Genomic DNA, 14659 nt, shown 5'->3' on the forward strand with positions numbered 1-14659 from the left:
GCCGTGTTAGCTGTTAAATTCCCAACAAAGAACCGCTCTTTACCGCGAAGGATCAAGTCAAAGAAATTCCATATGGCAATTTTCTGTGATGGCTAATCTTCTGCACGGGATTTGCATAGTATCTGGGCAATCTTGGGACCACTTAGGAAACCAAAAAGATTTGAGTGTAACAGACTGAGGCATACAGTCAGTCCATTTATGTTACAGGTTGTTGCTGTTGTTATCCAAAGGGTGAGAACAGAGGGTATTTTGATTGCAAGAATATGAGTAAAGCCTACCTGTTTTAATCCTTCATGTATATATGTGTCACCTGCCGGTTTTACCTCCTCCAAATCTTTAAGACCTTTCTTGATTTTCTCTCTGAAAACAAAAAAGTAAGAGACTGTTAGCATGATTTGAAATGGGGAAAGGAGTTAGCTTATTGAGGGGAAAAATTAGTATTTGTCATAAAAGAGAGCTGAAATCAAAATCTGTAAAATATAGCATTTAGCTGAGATACCATGTGGAGGCAGATTCTGTATTCACAACGGAAGCGGCACTGTGGTAACAGATATTTTAGATCTAAATAACACAACATGCCTCAGTGAGTCAAAGAGCTAGAATCAAGTAAAATGTTTCAGACGGAGCAGATATTGCAAAGAAGTGGCAAAGCCTCGGCATTAAATAGCCCAGTGGAAATTCTGTTATATTAAGTCTACTTTGCTCAATTAAACAACTTACTTCCAATCACCCTGCAATTAAAAAAGAAATCCTCTAAAACAGCGGTTCTATATCTAGAGAAATCTTCCAGGTCAACATGCAGGTATTTAATGGGGTAGGACAGAATTGCAGTAATTATTCTCTCTTAAAAAATAAGTCTCAATAGGCAAATGCAGTATTTGCAAGACACCTCTCGTATCCAAGGAAAGGGACTAGGATTAACGATAGGTTTTTAAATTTTTGGCTATCACTACCTTTCTGTGTGACCTTTGACAATACATCACACTTAGGTCAGAGTTCACGTAGATTTAACAGGAGGATATGGTTGTGCCATGATTTCTCATGGGCCTTTAAATAAATCCATCTTTGACTGCTCGATGCTCACTTAACCAGGATGATAAGGCTGAAGAAGCTGGTGGGTGGCACGAAAGGAATTACTTCCAGTGAAATCAGTATGAGTGGGGAAAAAAAGGCAGAGACACTTTACTAAAAAATCAAATCTGGAAGCTCTTAATTCTTAAGCAAGCAAAGTTCCAGTGAAGCCCATGGAAAGCTATGCTAGGGAAGGACAAGTAAAAACTAAGTAGGGACAAAATTTGGGCCAGAATATATAGAACACTATAACAGACATAGGTGACAAAGAGGAAACCAGCAGGGGTGAGGAGATGGAGGGAAAATACATTGCAGGATGCGTGAAAGCTTTCCTTAGGGCAAATGAAATGAGAAAGAATGCATATGCCGCTCTGCCTGAATGCCACCCACTAGTCATTTGTTCCACTGATGGGCTTCCTCTATGTTTAGAAGCTCTGTTCCAAAGTACAATCCATAGCTGTAATAAACTCCCAATCACAGGATCAACGGATACATTGATACAATCGGGGAGGAAGGGGGAGAAGACAGAAGTGTGGCATTGCATATATGGAAAATAAGAAGTTATGTAAGATAATACAATCTGTTTGATCCAAATATTTTACATGCAGCATCTATAGAAACAACTTAAAACTGATTATGTATGAACGCAGATTATAAACCACATACTTAGTGCTTGCCAGAAATGAGTGGCAGCACATCACAGGCGTTAGCGTTCTGCTGCCAAGAAACAAGCAGCAACTGAAGTCCCAGTTTTCTGAAACAGATTTCATTTTGCAAAAATAGCTTTTGTACAGTCAGTTCAGTTTTATTTATCTAAAATGCCTTGTGACCCGGTCACACAAAAATCTCTGGTGTTTCCAGGCCTCTGCCTACAAGGGGTTCCAGGAAAATCTTTGGCAGCATGTGCTTCTTTAGCTGCATTTAATCAGTCATCATCTCTTTCCTTTGGGACACATCTGTACTAGACAGGCGCAGCCAGATGTGAACAAGCTCCACCCCTGCTCCGAGTTGGTCAGGTACGAGCGAATCCTGGTCTGGACATCACAAGGCCAATGTGAGTGCAGGACTTGGGGCCCCAGCGAATGAGCCCCACCAGACAGCAGGAGAGGTCAGTTCAATCCTGCTAAAACTCGCACCCAGGCAGTTTGGAGGGTGGGTACAGGAGCTCACGTTTGCCTGAACCATTCTGGTAACGGGTCTTTCTTTAGTCAACCAGCCATAGCACTCTGAAGCCCTCATTCCCGCTCTTCAGTGCTCTCAAAACTCTCCTTTTTCTAGTTTCTGTAATAAGTTTTTGTAGCAACAGAAATCTACAGAGAAGGTCTGGTTTTAAAAGTCATCTGCACTGAGATAACAGAGCCATGACCTCAATCTGGGTGTCTGAACACTACCCCAGTAGAGTTCAGTAACAGTGATAAAGGCTGAAGGGCCATTGGCTTCACGGTTTAAGTCAGACAATGGCAGGAGGTAGAAAAAGCGAACCAAAATCAGCAACCTGCAGCCTGTCTGTGTTTGGGCTGAATGACTACAAATTTAATATTTCTTCCCCATTCAGCACATGCGCTGCATCACATCTCTGTTTTTTACAACAGCCACATCTAATTTTTAATAGCTAGCCTGTCTGTTCTCTCTTTTAAGCTTTGTAACTATTTCAGATAATTCTTCCAGCAGCAGCCAGACAAATACAACCATGGCTACAATCTCTCTGTCATTCTGCTCTGTGGGTTCTTTTCAGCTAGTCCACGAACAGGGGCTGCAGGCATAATCCCAGCCCGGCTGAGGTCAGGAGAGGTTCTGGTGGTGGTGGCTTCGGCAGCACCCACAGCTCTTACCTCTCTGGGGAACGCTGCTGTGCTGTACCTCGGAGAGCAGGACCTTGCACCAGCATTAAACAGCTCAGCTGCAGAGAGCTTGTTTGCTGTGAGGGAGGCTGTGCCAACTCTGCTGTGAGGCATGCGGGCCAACCTACAAATACTGCTCCCTGCACAGACCAAAGTCTACACTGAGCTTGTCTTGTACCTTCAATGTCTCCCCAAGGCAGGGCACTGCAGAACTAAATTTAGAACTGAAAACAGACCGTTTAGTAAAGAGAGATTACAAAGCAGCCCAGCTTTGCAACTGACTGAAGAAATCGATTTAACATAAATTGAGATGTACTGAGCTCCCCTCACCTCAGCATACTCCACAATTCAGATTTTACTTTCGGGTCTAAAGGTAACTGCCCTTCCGAGTTCAAATCACACCAAGGCAACTATCACCAGTTTACAGGAGACGTTTCTCTGCATAAGCTCTGTTGCACCAAGCTGCAAGCTTTTATTTAGGCAACTCACAACAGGTACTGTTTTCATCACTGTTCAGTATTTTTTCTAGCTTTAAGTAAGTTTAATTGACACAATGCTAAAAACAGTGTTGGTAGCCAAGCGGTCAGACTACTGATGATGTTAAGGCATTGCCTTGTTTCCTTGCATATACAGGGCCACAGCCAGCACTCGCTGGCAGCGCAAGACGGGTAGTACTTCCTTCTACTGCGACAGGATGTAGATCGCACCCCCGTTTGAGAGGACCAACGATAAACCCACAGACCAGTTACGAAGCACAAGCCACCTTAGCTTCTCACAGACATGAGACTGTCTTTGAGCGTAATAACACTTAACAGACAGGGACAATAGTTTGCCTTAAAAGAAATAAATGCGTCTTGAACATATACAAAGAAAGGCTTATACTTGCTGGAAAGCAAAGTATGCTTGAGGACTGAGTCTTAAAAACCATTAAAATCCTGGGGTTTTTTAGGGAGAAAATTTTTGTGCTTGTACATTAGTGCTACAGAGGTTAGAACCAGCTGAAACGGTCACGTAAGCCTCAGGTCATGCTGATTCAGTTGGGCAATGGGCCTTGCACAAAACACTGAGTTTCCATTAATATCTATGCAACTTTAAGTAGTGGTGTTCTTAGCCCTTCTGGATGGGGGACAGTATCCTTTATTTCTTTTCCATGTTGCATTCTACCTATTGAAGTGCTAGAATCTTGAATCATTTTTCAGTGTGTTGAGAGTACGAGCGCTGGTAGGGAAATCATGATTCCCAATGACCATGTATTTATCCTCAGGAATGAGGCTATCTGCCTGCAAGGCAACGTACTTCATCTCTAACAAATAAAGGCAAACAAAACAGGTACTTCGATTTTGCTGCTAAGGAAGTATAGTAACAGGAAAACACACAAACTTGTTAGTGAAACAAAAGGGGGGGAAAAAAGTGCTGTTTAACAAAAAGAGGGATGGTTACATCCCTGACAGTCAGAGCCGTCACACTGATGAAATCAAATCCTGCACATCAGCCTCCTCAGATGCATGATTTGGAGAACGTTCCTGCTTTCTACACCTCTCAAATGCTACAGAGGGCTCGGTACAACTTTAATAATTATTCTGCTTCAAACTTCAGGCCTCCTGCACAGGCTCCAGATGGAAAACATGTAAGGGGCTGACTTTGCTGTACTTTATACGCTCAGTAGAACATGCTCTCTGCAGATGGCTCTATTTAGGCAAGCTGCTTGAACCAAAGCGTAGGGTTAGCTCACATGACCGAGGCTCAAAATGTATAAACGTCTTGCTAGATTGCATGTGTCTCTGCAATAAAGGAATAGTTAGTGTTCCACCGGTCTATGGACAAGCACAGTAAGGTACAGTTGGTTATCTACCAGGTACTTAAGTGTCCTATTTTTCCCCCTTCGTTAATATAATCTTTCTTTAGTTCCAACAGGAGTTTCACCTAAGCAAGAGTCAACTGGCCTAGTCCTGGCCATGGGTATCGGTCAAATGCTGCAGAAGCAGGTTTACAGAAGCCTGAAATTCTGCTGGCCAGCATACAGGCCAGCAAAAGAGAATGCAGACAATGTTGTGCCATCTGGACGATGCTCGTAAGTGTATCCACTTTTCCAAACAACTTGCTTTTCAAACCTAGTAGCAAAACTGAGCCCCGAATGTGAATGCACAAATCTTTGTTTACCACTTAGCATACAGTTTCCAGCTAAACTTCACAGGGGAAACGTGTTTCTCTAAAATAGGACATAACTATTGTGAGAAGTCTTTTCCATCTGGGTGTTATTTTTATTCTATGCATTTATTGTATCATTGTGTGTACTGTGGTTAACAGTGACTTCTGTTACCAGAGTTATTCACACCGCGCTATTCATAGTCACAAAGTATTTGGTAATCTGGGGGCTTCGGCGCTATGGTGCGGGTTTCTTTATATCCACAGCTTTATTATGCAGTAAAAATCAGCAAGAACTTTGCGCAAACAATCATAAGCCTAAGGCTTTCAAAACAAAAAAAGACTTCCCTACTTTGCACTAACTGCTGGGAATGAATTGTGGTTTCCTGACGTTTGCGAATTAGCAAGTAAGCAATGGGAAAAAAATCCCTGCAATTCCAAAATGCACATAAAGAAACCAAGGCCATAATACCCCATAATCACACACACATACACACCCATCCCCAAAACTGCACTGTACTTAGCATCCTCATCTTCTGTTTGGAACAATGGGAGTTAGACATTCTAAGTGATTCTCCTCTGTTGACTTGTTTAATATTTAAAAGGACAGCTGTTCCAACTGTATCTATCCGTTCTTACCTGTGTACGTGTGGTCACAGTTACTAACATCTCCTTCTTCATTCTCCATCTAATTCCTCCTAAACAAAAAGGGTAGTAATTTCCTTTCCCCTATGACGCTCACAAAAGCATCAGCATTAAAGGATGCATTAACTGCATTAAAAAGAAAGTCCCACAAAGGAACTCACCAGAACTCAACAAGGTTCTTCCTATGCTTTAAGGAATGCTTAAAGCCTGCTTCCTAGGCTTCCGAGAAAAGCATGGTTCTTGCCATGGCTTAAAGTGTGCCACAGACATGCAATGAAAAAGATGCTTGTGTTTCCGTGGCAGTGTTCCAGAGTTCTGCCCAAGCATTCCAAGTGGTCTGTATGCCATCAGTGCTGACTCTCCATGCTTGATAAGGCATAGGCCACTGACAGGGATTAAGGGCCTACTGAAATCGAGAGAAAGGATCTCATTGACTTCAGCAGTCCTCACAACAGGCTTAAGTGTCCTCTCCCGACCTCTGTCAAGCCATCTGGAAAAATGGTTTATAACCTTGTCTCTCCCCACAGAAAGCAGATCCAGTATCCAAGTCCGGGTGGGGGGAAGCAAAAACTTGGCTGTTCTCAAGTCAGACCACTTCTTTAAATGGTAAAACAGGAGGGGCTTAGAATTGGGGTTTTAGACATCCTATTTCTAGGATGTCAGCATACGTTTTTGCAGCATGACACGTTTGTCTGCTGCCAATGCTAGGTCTCTTCAGGAAGTCTTGTACTTGCTATTATGTATTATTTAAAAAAAAATCAACAAAACACACAGTAAACTAATTGACTATGGCAGACCACATTTTGTATTCACGCCACTAAAGGGAGCAGAAAGGAAGGACTCCCTCACTTCCACCCTGCCACAGTTCATTAAAATGACTCCTAAACGGCTTATCCACACGTTCAAAATCCAAAATGTTGTGCAGTGTGTTTAGCTTGTGGACAGAAGGGAGAGAGAGAGGGAGGATGTTGTGTTGTTTTTGACAAGGCTGAAAGGATACTAAAGGACTCTGACAACAGTGCAACTGTTCTCGGCTGAAAGCACTGATTCCACAACATTGTTTTCCAATTTCTGTTATTTTAGTAGTTTATTTTGCAACAGTCTCTTCTCTACCTGGTTTTCTCCTTTTGTTTCCCCCCACCTGTCCTTGACCTATCCTAGCTGCTAATCCTTATTTGCTTTAGAAATCAGAGTGAACAGCCTTGAATTCCATTGCCTTTGAAAACATCCACCAAAAGGAAGAGTTCAGGCACATCCATAGATCATCACAGTGCCAGAAAGATCTCACACCTTTCAAGTGGCACCAACTCCACCATCTAAAACCGATTCTGAAGTCGTGATTTGAAAATACAAAATGAAACACCTACCTTATATAAGATTATGGAAACATTAATCTACCATTGTATTCTTTACCTGGACGTGAAAAAATACTGAAGTCTTATCTACAGACATTGCTTCACAAAAGCTACACCAAGGAAGATGCAGAGCCATGCAGAGATGAAAACGTTACTTGTAGTTGTTCTACAGAGCGGTGGCAGAGTTCACATCGAGCATTTATTTCCCATCATTCTTCTCCTTCCTTTTTCACTAGGCTATCCATTGATATGTTCACAAAATTAAATCCAGCTCTGCAGAGAGGCTTCGTGACTGGGCACCACTTAAAGGTATCAGTTATTGTTGAGTATCTGTTACTATTCTCTGATTTGATAAGAGCCCTTGGGGGAAAGGAGGGGGATGGAGAATTAAAAAAAGCAGTGCACTAACCTGTCTCCAGTTAATGGCATAATGACGTGTGCCTGGGTGGAAAACACGATAAACGATAATCTCATCTTGGGGCTTTTATGAAAGGGAAAGAGGAAAAAAAAAAGCATTTTAGACAAATGAAGAAAAATGTACAGATAGGTGCACAGCATTTCATTCACTTATTCATGCTTCATTAGTATCATCTTTATCCTCCAACTTCCAAAGAACATACCTTCGAACTACAAATCCAGAATGAGAGAGGAATTAAAGGATTTCTGCCCATCTACTCCTTACCCAGATGCTTTGAGAATGAAGTAGCAGAATTATTATTCTTTCTTGCCTGACTAGACTCCAGATCAAGACCTCAGCAGGTCTTAGCTTAGCAGCTTAACAGTGAAGATTTCACCTGACCCAACTGAAAGTGAACTTCATAGGTTGTAATCTACCAATGTACAGAAGGTAACGCATCCTTTTATATTTGCATGGTCACTGGTGTAAAAATGAGTCAGGGACATAGACTCAGGGTACACTCTTGCTCCAGGGTGATAAACATGGACACATTCAAAAGTCAGTTTTAAAGGTTGATACTGACACACTGTAAATTTCAAACTGTGCTTTTTGGTCATAAATTCATCAAAGGCAAAGAAACAGTGCCTTCCCACTGATTCATCTCTAAAAAAGTAGCAGAACAAACTCTTTCAGAATGAGCGTGTTTTTGTTTTGGTGACAGAGAGTTGCGACACTTACGATCAAGTTGCGTAAAAGTATCTGGGGAAATGTCATTATAAAAAGCAATACTGTATGAAGTGATTTTATTATGGAATTCAACCTTTTTTTGAAGAAGCCCACCTGTCTCTTCCAACAAGATTACAAGGAATTATATCCAACTACCAGTGGAAAATGTGTAAGAACTGATGCTCTGGAAGCCCAAGACAGTAACTTTCCTAAGATAAGTTGTAACAACATCTCTCCTGCCTGCTCTTAATTTTCATTCGTGACAGTGTCAATATATTCAGTAATTTTATAATTCACTGTATATGTATATCAGCATTAATTAAACAGGTTAATGTTAGTAAAGACATAACACGTGTAAAGACGAATGACCATACGTTTTCAGCTCACTTATGTCAGTGATGCAACTTAAAATTACTGACATCATAGAAATATAAGTACTGGGCAAGACTTTGCACAGAACTGCACAGATCTCAGATTTAAGATCCAGTCTTGCAGTCTGTCCATTAAGGCTCTGAATACAAAAATCTGAGATGCTCTAAATTCAATTATAGTCTAAAACGTGGGATTATCAATCTTCTTGGTTGCCGCAAGCAGTTGCCAAACAAAAACCAAGTACTTGCAATCCCAATCTCTGATAATTACGTCACCACCGAGTCCAAGTAACATGAGACTTCCCTATTTAAGATGAATCTCTCTGTGTGTAATAACCCCAAACTTAAAATTTAGATAACTTGTCTTTAGGACAACACAGAAGTGTACTCTTCACAAGACACCTCATTTCTGTTCCACTCTCTCGAGGACTCAAGACACTGTGACGATGGAAGAGGATCATACGAACACACCCGTTAGACCTGGCAGCCCTGCCAGGCGCAGGCCTTTCGGAACCGAGATAATCAGCATGCACCGCCATTACTGCAGACATGCATGTTACGGACAAGTCAACTGGAGAGCAGATGCACCGCCACGAATTAATTCCTCAGGTGAGGACTGAAGGAAACTGCTACCAACTGGTTCTTTGCTTTTTTCCCACAACCGCTCTTTTCAGTTTAAGAAAGGGCAAGGTCAAATAACTCCATGCCCTGTTCTGAAAGCATACTGAGGCCTGAAGGCAGGACAAAGCCTCATCAGCCTTCAGAGGCACTCCAGCCCCATCAGGGAAACACACGGGGAGATGTACTGTTCAGGCTCCCGCAAGAGCCCAACAACCGTCATGCCGCGAAGCGTTCGTGCCACATAAGGCTGAGAGCCCGGCAGGACACCGAGCGAGATGCTCGTAGGTTGGACTGTGTGGCTCTGCGCCATAAGTGATCCTCCTATGGTGTGAAAGGTCAGCGGAGTAACCGCCCAGCTCAGTAGCTTTATTTCAGATAATGCAGCCAGACCACGACACAACAACTGTTGCAAAAGGGAGTGTCATTTGGCTGGAAAAGATGATGAACTGAAAGATTTCCACTGAACAAGCACCACCCTTTCACTGGGGGCAAATGTATGTTTTACCGCTCACTGAAAAGAAGTACTGCTTTGGTATCCTCAGGTCTTTTGTTTGGTTTTTTTTTTTATTCTAGAGGTTACAAAATAACTTTCAAAAGCTTGTGTCACCCACTTGGTTTACAGAAGATTTGCTCTTTTACAAGATGAACGTAAGCAATATTTAATTATGCAGGCCTCATTATATCCCCTTATTAGCAAGGCAAGATTGTCCCACTGCACTTCATTTTCCTTAGCAAAAACTAGCACAACTTCTGTGTGTCTTTTTTTTAGAGAAAAATGCTGGATCACCCTAATCCTCAGCTGTTTGTACAGAGTACAGTTAGCCAGTATTTACGACAGCCGTTTCTGTGGCAGTGATGCATGCCAGACAATACTGATAGCCAGTTAGAAAGTTGATTACATTCATGTGCAACAAATACACTGTTAACATGGCATAAACTTCCTGTACATTTGAGCTTGAAAGATACCCCATTCCTTTTGACCTGCACCATATATTTACACATAGATAGCCATCTATTCAGATTTCCTTCTTTATCTGTATCTCTAAAACCAACATACAAGAAGTACTCCAGCAGAAATGAGGCATGCGGCTTATGGAAAAAAAAAGTTTAAAAAAATCATCAAATTACCTCTGAGAGTAATGTAGAAATTAAGTATTTAAAGGTGCACATTACCACCTTTTTAGTGAGCACCAAACAGGAGAAAATGAAGTAAAAGTTTCCAGTATTTTCCAGTAATTTGGGCAGTAGAGGCCAAACTCTTCACATGTTTGTGAAACATAGCTGCTGAGTTTACAAAAGCATGGGGCTATTTCCAACATATCCCAGTATTATAGATGTCACAAGGAGGAAAACGCACCTCACAAATCTTTCTGTCAGCTGATTTACAAAATCAAATATTTCGTGCCAGTTCTGCGCCACACTCCCAGATCTGAAAAGGAAACAGAAGCACGTTAGTAGGTCTTATTTAAGGAAACCGGACAAGGAAGGGTGACAATTTCAGTGAGAAATGAGACAATACGGGGCTATCTGCTTTTCTAACAGTTTCAAGTTACCACCAACCCCGGCTCACGGTGGTCCCTGCCTATGATTTTTTGTCACGATTTGTCGAGCCGAGGCCTGGCAAAACGCATACGCTGAAGAACACATAAACAATCTCGCCGTGAGGCCCAGCAGCAGCATCGGTCCTCTACCAGCCCCCAGCCCCCGCTCCCCCCGCAAGCGCGGGCCGTGCCGATGCCGATCTCCTACGCAGAAACTTCACCACAAAAAACACGATCGCCAACAGCTGCGGAGGGGGGGAGGGGTGGCAGATGCTGCCGGTCGCCCGGGCTGCCTCGAAAATGTCCACCCGTGTACTTTCGGTCAGAAAGCATACCTTCGCTCAATTCCTCTTCGGCGCGAACTCCACAGCTTCCACGGACGCGGGGGTGGGGGGGGAGAGGTATCGGACCCTCAGCGAGGCCACGGCCAAGCGCCGAAAACTTTCCGCGCGCCTCCCCGTTCTCCCCGCTTCGACGCGGACGTTCCCGCCCGCGGCGGCCGTCAGCCCGCGGCGACCGTTAGCCCCTAACGGCCGCTCGGCGCGGCGCGCGCGCGGCCTCCCTCACAGCCCGCCCGGCGGCCCCGGCGCGCGCTGCTCGCCCCCCCGCCCCCCCACCTCAGCCCCGCGACGGCTCCCACGGGCGCGCGCGGCGGGAACAAAAGCCGCGCCCGCAGCCAGGCGAAGGCGGCGGCGCGTCCCGTCCACACACGCTCCACACACCACCGCCACCACCGCGCTGCCCTTACTTGTCCAGCACGAAGTACATGTCGAAGGCGCCGTGGCACGACGGCCCCTCCGGGGCCGGGGCGGCGGGCAGCGGCGGCGGCGGCAGCAGCAGCAGCAGCAGCAACGCCGGGCCGCGCGTAGCGAGGCGCCCCCGGGGCACGGGCCCCGCCATGGGGCCTCGGGGCGGCGGGACGCGGCAGCGGCGGCGAGGGGAAGCGGGGGCCCGGCGCTGCCGTCCTGCCGCTCAGCGGGCGCGGGCGGTGCTGAAGTGGCCGCCCCTTCGCCCGGCGCCGCGGCGGCTCGCCCGGCCCGGCCCGGCCCTCCCCGCCCGTCAGCGGCGGCGTTGCCTGAGGCGGGGGCCGGGGCCGGGCGGGCTCGGCGCGCCCCTCTGCGCCTGTGTGGCGCGGCCCGCCTCCCTCGCCCGCCCGGCTTCGGCGGCCACCCGCAACTTCGGCAATGGCGACCCCGCCGCGTCCCTGTGGCGGCGGCGGCTGCGGCGGCGTCCCCCGCCCTTCGCCGCCGCCGCAGGCGCCTCCCCGGCAGGCGGCGGCCCGCGGCTGACCCCGGGTTCGAGTCCCCGGCCGGGGGGCCTCCCCCCCCCCCGCCCCGGCCTCGGAGAAGGCGCGGGGGGGGGGGGCAACGGCGGCCGCTCCCCGCGTGATTCCGCGCCCACCGGTGCCGCCGGGCCAGCCCCGCCGCGGGGGGCAGCGGCGAGGAACCGGCCGGGAGGGGAGACGGTGCGGGGGGGGGGGGGGGTAGTCCCGCGGGGGTGGTGAAGCCCACCCGTGGGACGGCGGCAGGGGGAGCAAAAAACGTCCCCTGCCCTGCCCGGGTTGTGCTTGGTGCGTGCGGAGTTTAAAAGCCCGCAAGAGCTGACAGAACCCACGGCGACGTGCTAGCAATATGTTGTCCCACGCTCACGAGGAAGGCGCGTAGTTAAAAACAAAACCCGCCGCGGCCTTAAGCTTTTCGTACTTGGGGAGGGCAGGCGGCCCCCCTCCTGCATTCCTCCGCACCCCGACCTCCGCGGGATTTGGTACTCGACCTGTCCATTAGCTCGGTGGGCGTCAGATGCCCCACGGAGGAGATTTAGCCAGGGACCTCCTGGGATCCTTCTTTTTTTTTTTTTTTTTTTTTTTAAATCTTGGGGTTCTTTGCCAGGGGTGCTGAATGGTGAACGTGCTTTCTAAACCAGCAGCCGGCTAAAAGCCGTTGCAATCCGTGTGACGGCTGTGCGTGTGAGCCATTTTTTCTCTGTTAGAAACCAGCGACAATAGATCCAAACTGTTGCTCTGGGACTGCGCACGTGGTAACCGCCAGAATGTACTGATTTACAATAGACTTTGCAAAACTAAATATAGAGCAGACATTTGGTTTGAAGCATAAGCTGGATCCTTCACAGTGAACATGAGGCACCGTAGAAAAGCGTCACTTTATGCTGCAAGAATATTATCTTTCAGATTTTTTCCATCTGTAGTTTCAGATTTTCAGAGGAAGTTCAAACATGCTTAATAATCTTAAAATATTATCCGAAGGCTAAAAAGATGCGTGAATTTTCTGTGGAGAAAAATGCTAGTCATGTGACAAGCTGCATAAACCAAAATTATCTCCTAAGTTAAAAATAAATGTCTAGCCTGTATTTCTTTTGTCTCCTTTCCGGAGGTTTCTCCGTGAACGCTGTGTGACAAGCAATTAAGCAGACTTGAAATAAAATTGGTTATTCTTTTTTTTTCACCATTTGTGTGCCCGGTGCTTTATTTTAATAGCATCTACTTTGAGCGGCTTTAATTTACAGCGGACTGCATTCACCGCTACGATGCATGGAAGCTCCGGACGTGGGGCCCTCGAGCGCCAGAGACCTCGGGAGACTTCAAATTAGGACCAGACTCAGGATTCTGTCTCGGAACGTGTGAAGGTACATTTTACTAGCCAAGTAATGTGCTAGAGCTCTCAAAGGCCTGTCTCCCATCATAACATCAATCACAGGAGCAATGAGTCAATAAGGCTGTCCAACTGTGGAAAGATAAAACACAGTTCAGAGGTGCCCCGTGCCTTATGACAAAAAAACATGTTTCCTTCAGAATCTGACAGTTCTGGCTTGTGATGGAAGTGGTCAGAGGGTGAGCAATTTACCAAGACAAACCCCCCCCCAGAAATTACTGATTTCCCCCATCACCTGCCGAATAAATTATTCATGAGTCAGTGTGCGCTTGTGACTGGCAGTAAGCTGTCATGGCCTCGTGGCTTTTATTAAATTAATGCTTTATGGGGCTCTATAGAGGATATTACCTGGAACCCTACCGTTTGTTCCCAAGATGCTCTTTTTTTTTTTTTTTTTAGCTCGTAGTAACTATCTCATTTCTTAGGTTGACCATGTTATTTACATTTCGCTTTGAATATTCAGTGCTCCCTTGTCTGTTTGTAATTTGGCGAGACCTCCTCATGCTGCTGGGCATCCTGCTGGTGTTATACGGAGGTACGGGTGCTTCGGAAACCTCCCTGCAAGAAATGCTCCCGGCATAGGCGTTGCAGGTTGCTGTGGCCTGATGCACAGGGAATACAGCTGAGAAGGGGGGCAATGGTCCTCTCGGGATTTGCGCAGTGAGTGTGTAAATTTCCCATCAGCGCAGCTAGGGCTCCAGCCACCAAACCGCCGCGCCATCTCTTAGAGCGGGTAGTCCTTTGTACCGGGAGGTAAAACGAAGTGCATCTTTGATGCGGGAGGGGTTACTGAAGAAAAGTTTAAAGGAGAAACACATTGTTTGTGTTTCTCTCTGGCAAGAACTGACGTGGCTATTGGAAAAGCACAGCTTCCTGCAAGCTTCCATAACAGGATCTCTGTTTTACTGCCGATATGGAGGCTGGCATACTGCTCAGGAGAGTCCAGACAGCCTGAGCATCATTGATAGGTGAGAAAAATACACGGGAGGCGGGGGCTGATCTTTCTTATCCTCGTCGAGCCTCCATCTCTCAGTCAACATCTTTCTTGTTCATGCATGATAAAATACAAGCAGAATCCCGCGTCAGTCACGCCAGCGGTAAGCTGGCAAAGTTGATACCTTTAACATCCATCTTCTCCTTGTCACTTCTAACAGACAGGTTTCCCATGCTGAATTGCTCGTTGGAACGACAGGACTCCGTGCAGAATTATCAAGCATTTTCTTGTTAAATTGGGTCACAACGCAGTCCCACCGCTGTGAGATCAAACAAATTATTTC

At 46.2% G+C, this 14659-nt stretch overlaps 1 protein-coding gene and 1 long non-coding RNA gene across 4 annotated transcripts in view; one reads left to right on the forward strand and one right to left on the reverse strand.

The window, feature by feature from the left end:
- LOC142036526 (uncharacterized) overlaps positions 1–10008 on the forward strand; it is a 69764-nt gene extending 59756 nt beyond the window's left edge. The window contains exons 10-12 of the long non-coding RNA XR_012652166.1: positions 4818–4983; positions 7294–7366; positions 8287–10008. This is a non-coding gene — a long non-coding RNA (uncharacterized LOC142036526). The remainder of the gene's footprint in view (positions 1–4817; positions 4984–7293; positions 7367–8286) is intronic.
- ANTXR2 (ANTXR cell adhesion molecule 2) overlaps positions 1–12000 on the reverse strand; it is a 120028-nt gene extending 108028 nt beyond the window's left edge. Inside the window, exons 1-4 of one of the 3 annotated variants that reach the window (XM_075039652.1) lie at positions 11462–12000; positions 10530–10601; positions 7467–7538; positions 279–360 (exon numbers count right to left, since the gene is read on the reverse strand). In XM_075039652.1, coding sequence (XP_074895753.1) covers positions 279–360; positions 7467–7538; positions 10530–10601; positions 11462–11613 — 378 coding nt within the window. In that variant the 5' untranslated portion in view covers positions 11614–12000. Of the gene's footprint in view, positions 1–278; positions 361–7466; positions 7539–10529; positions 10602–11048; positions 11224–11461 lie in introns of those variants that run through there. The other 2 variants (XM_075039644.1, XM_075039661.1) reach the window with 2 other exon arrangements.
- Positions 12001–14659: the final 2659 nt, after the last annotated feature.

The sequence above is a fragment of the Buteo buteo genome, chromosome 1, assembly GCF_964188355.1.
Source record: "Buteo buteo chromosome 1, bButBut1.hap1.1, whole genome shotgun sequence".
Lineage (NCBI taxonomy): Eukaryota > Metazoa > Chordata > Aves > Accipitriformes > Accipitridae > Buteo > Buteo buteo.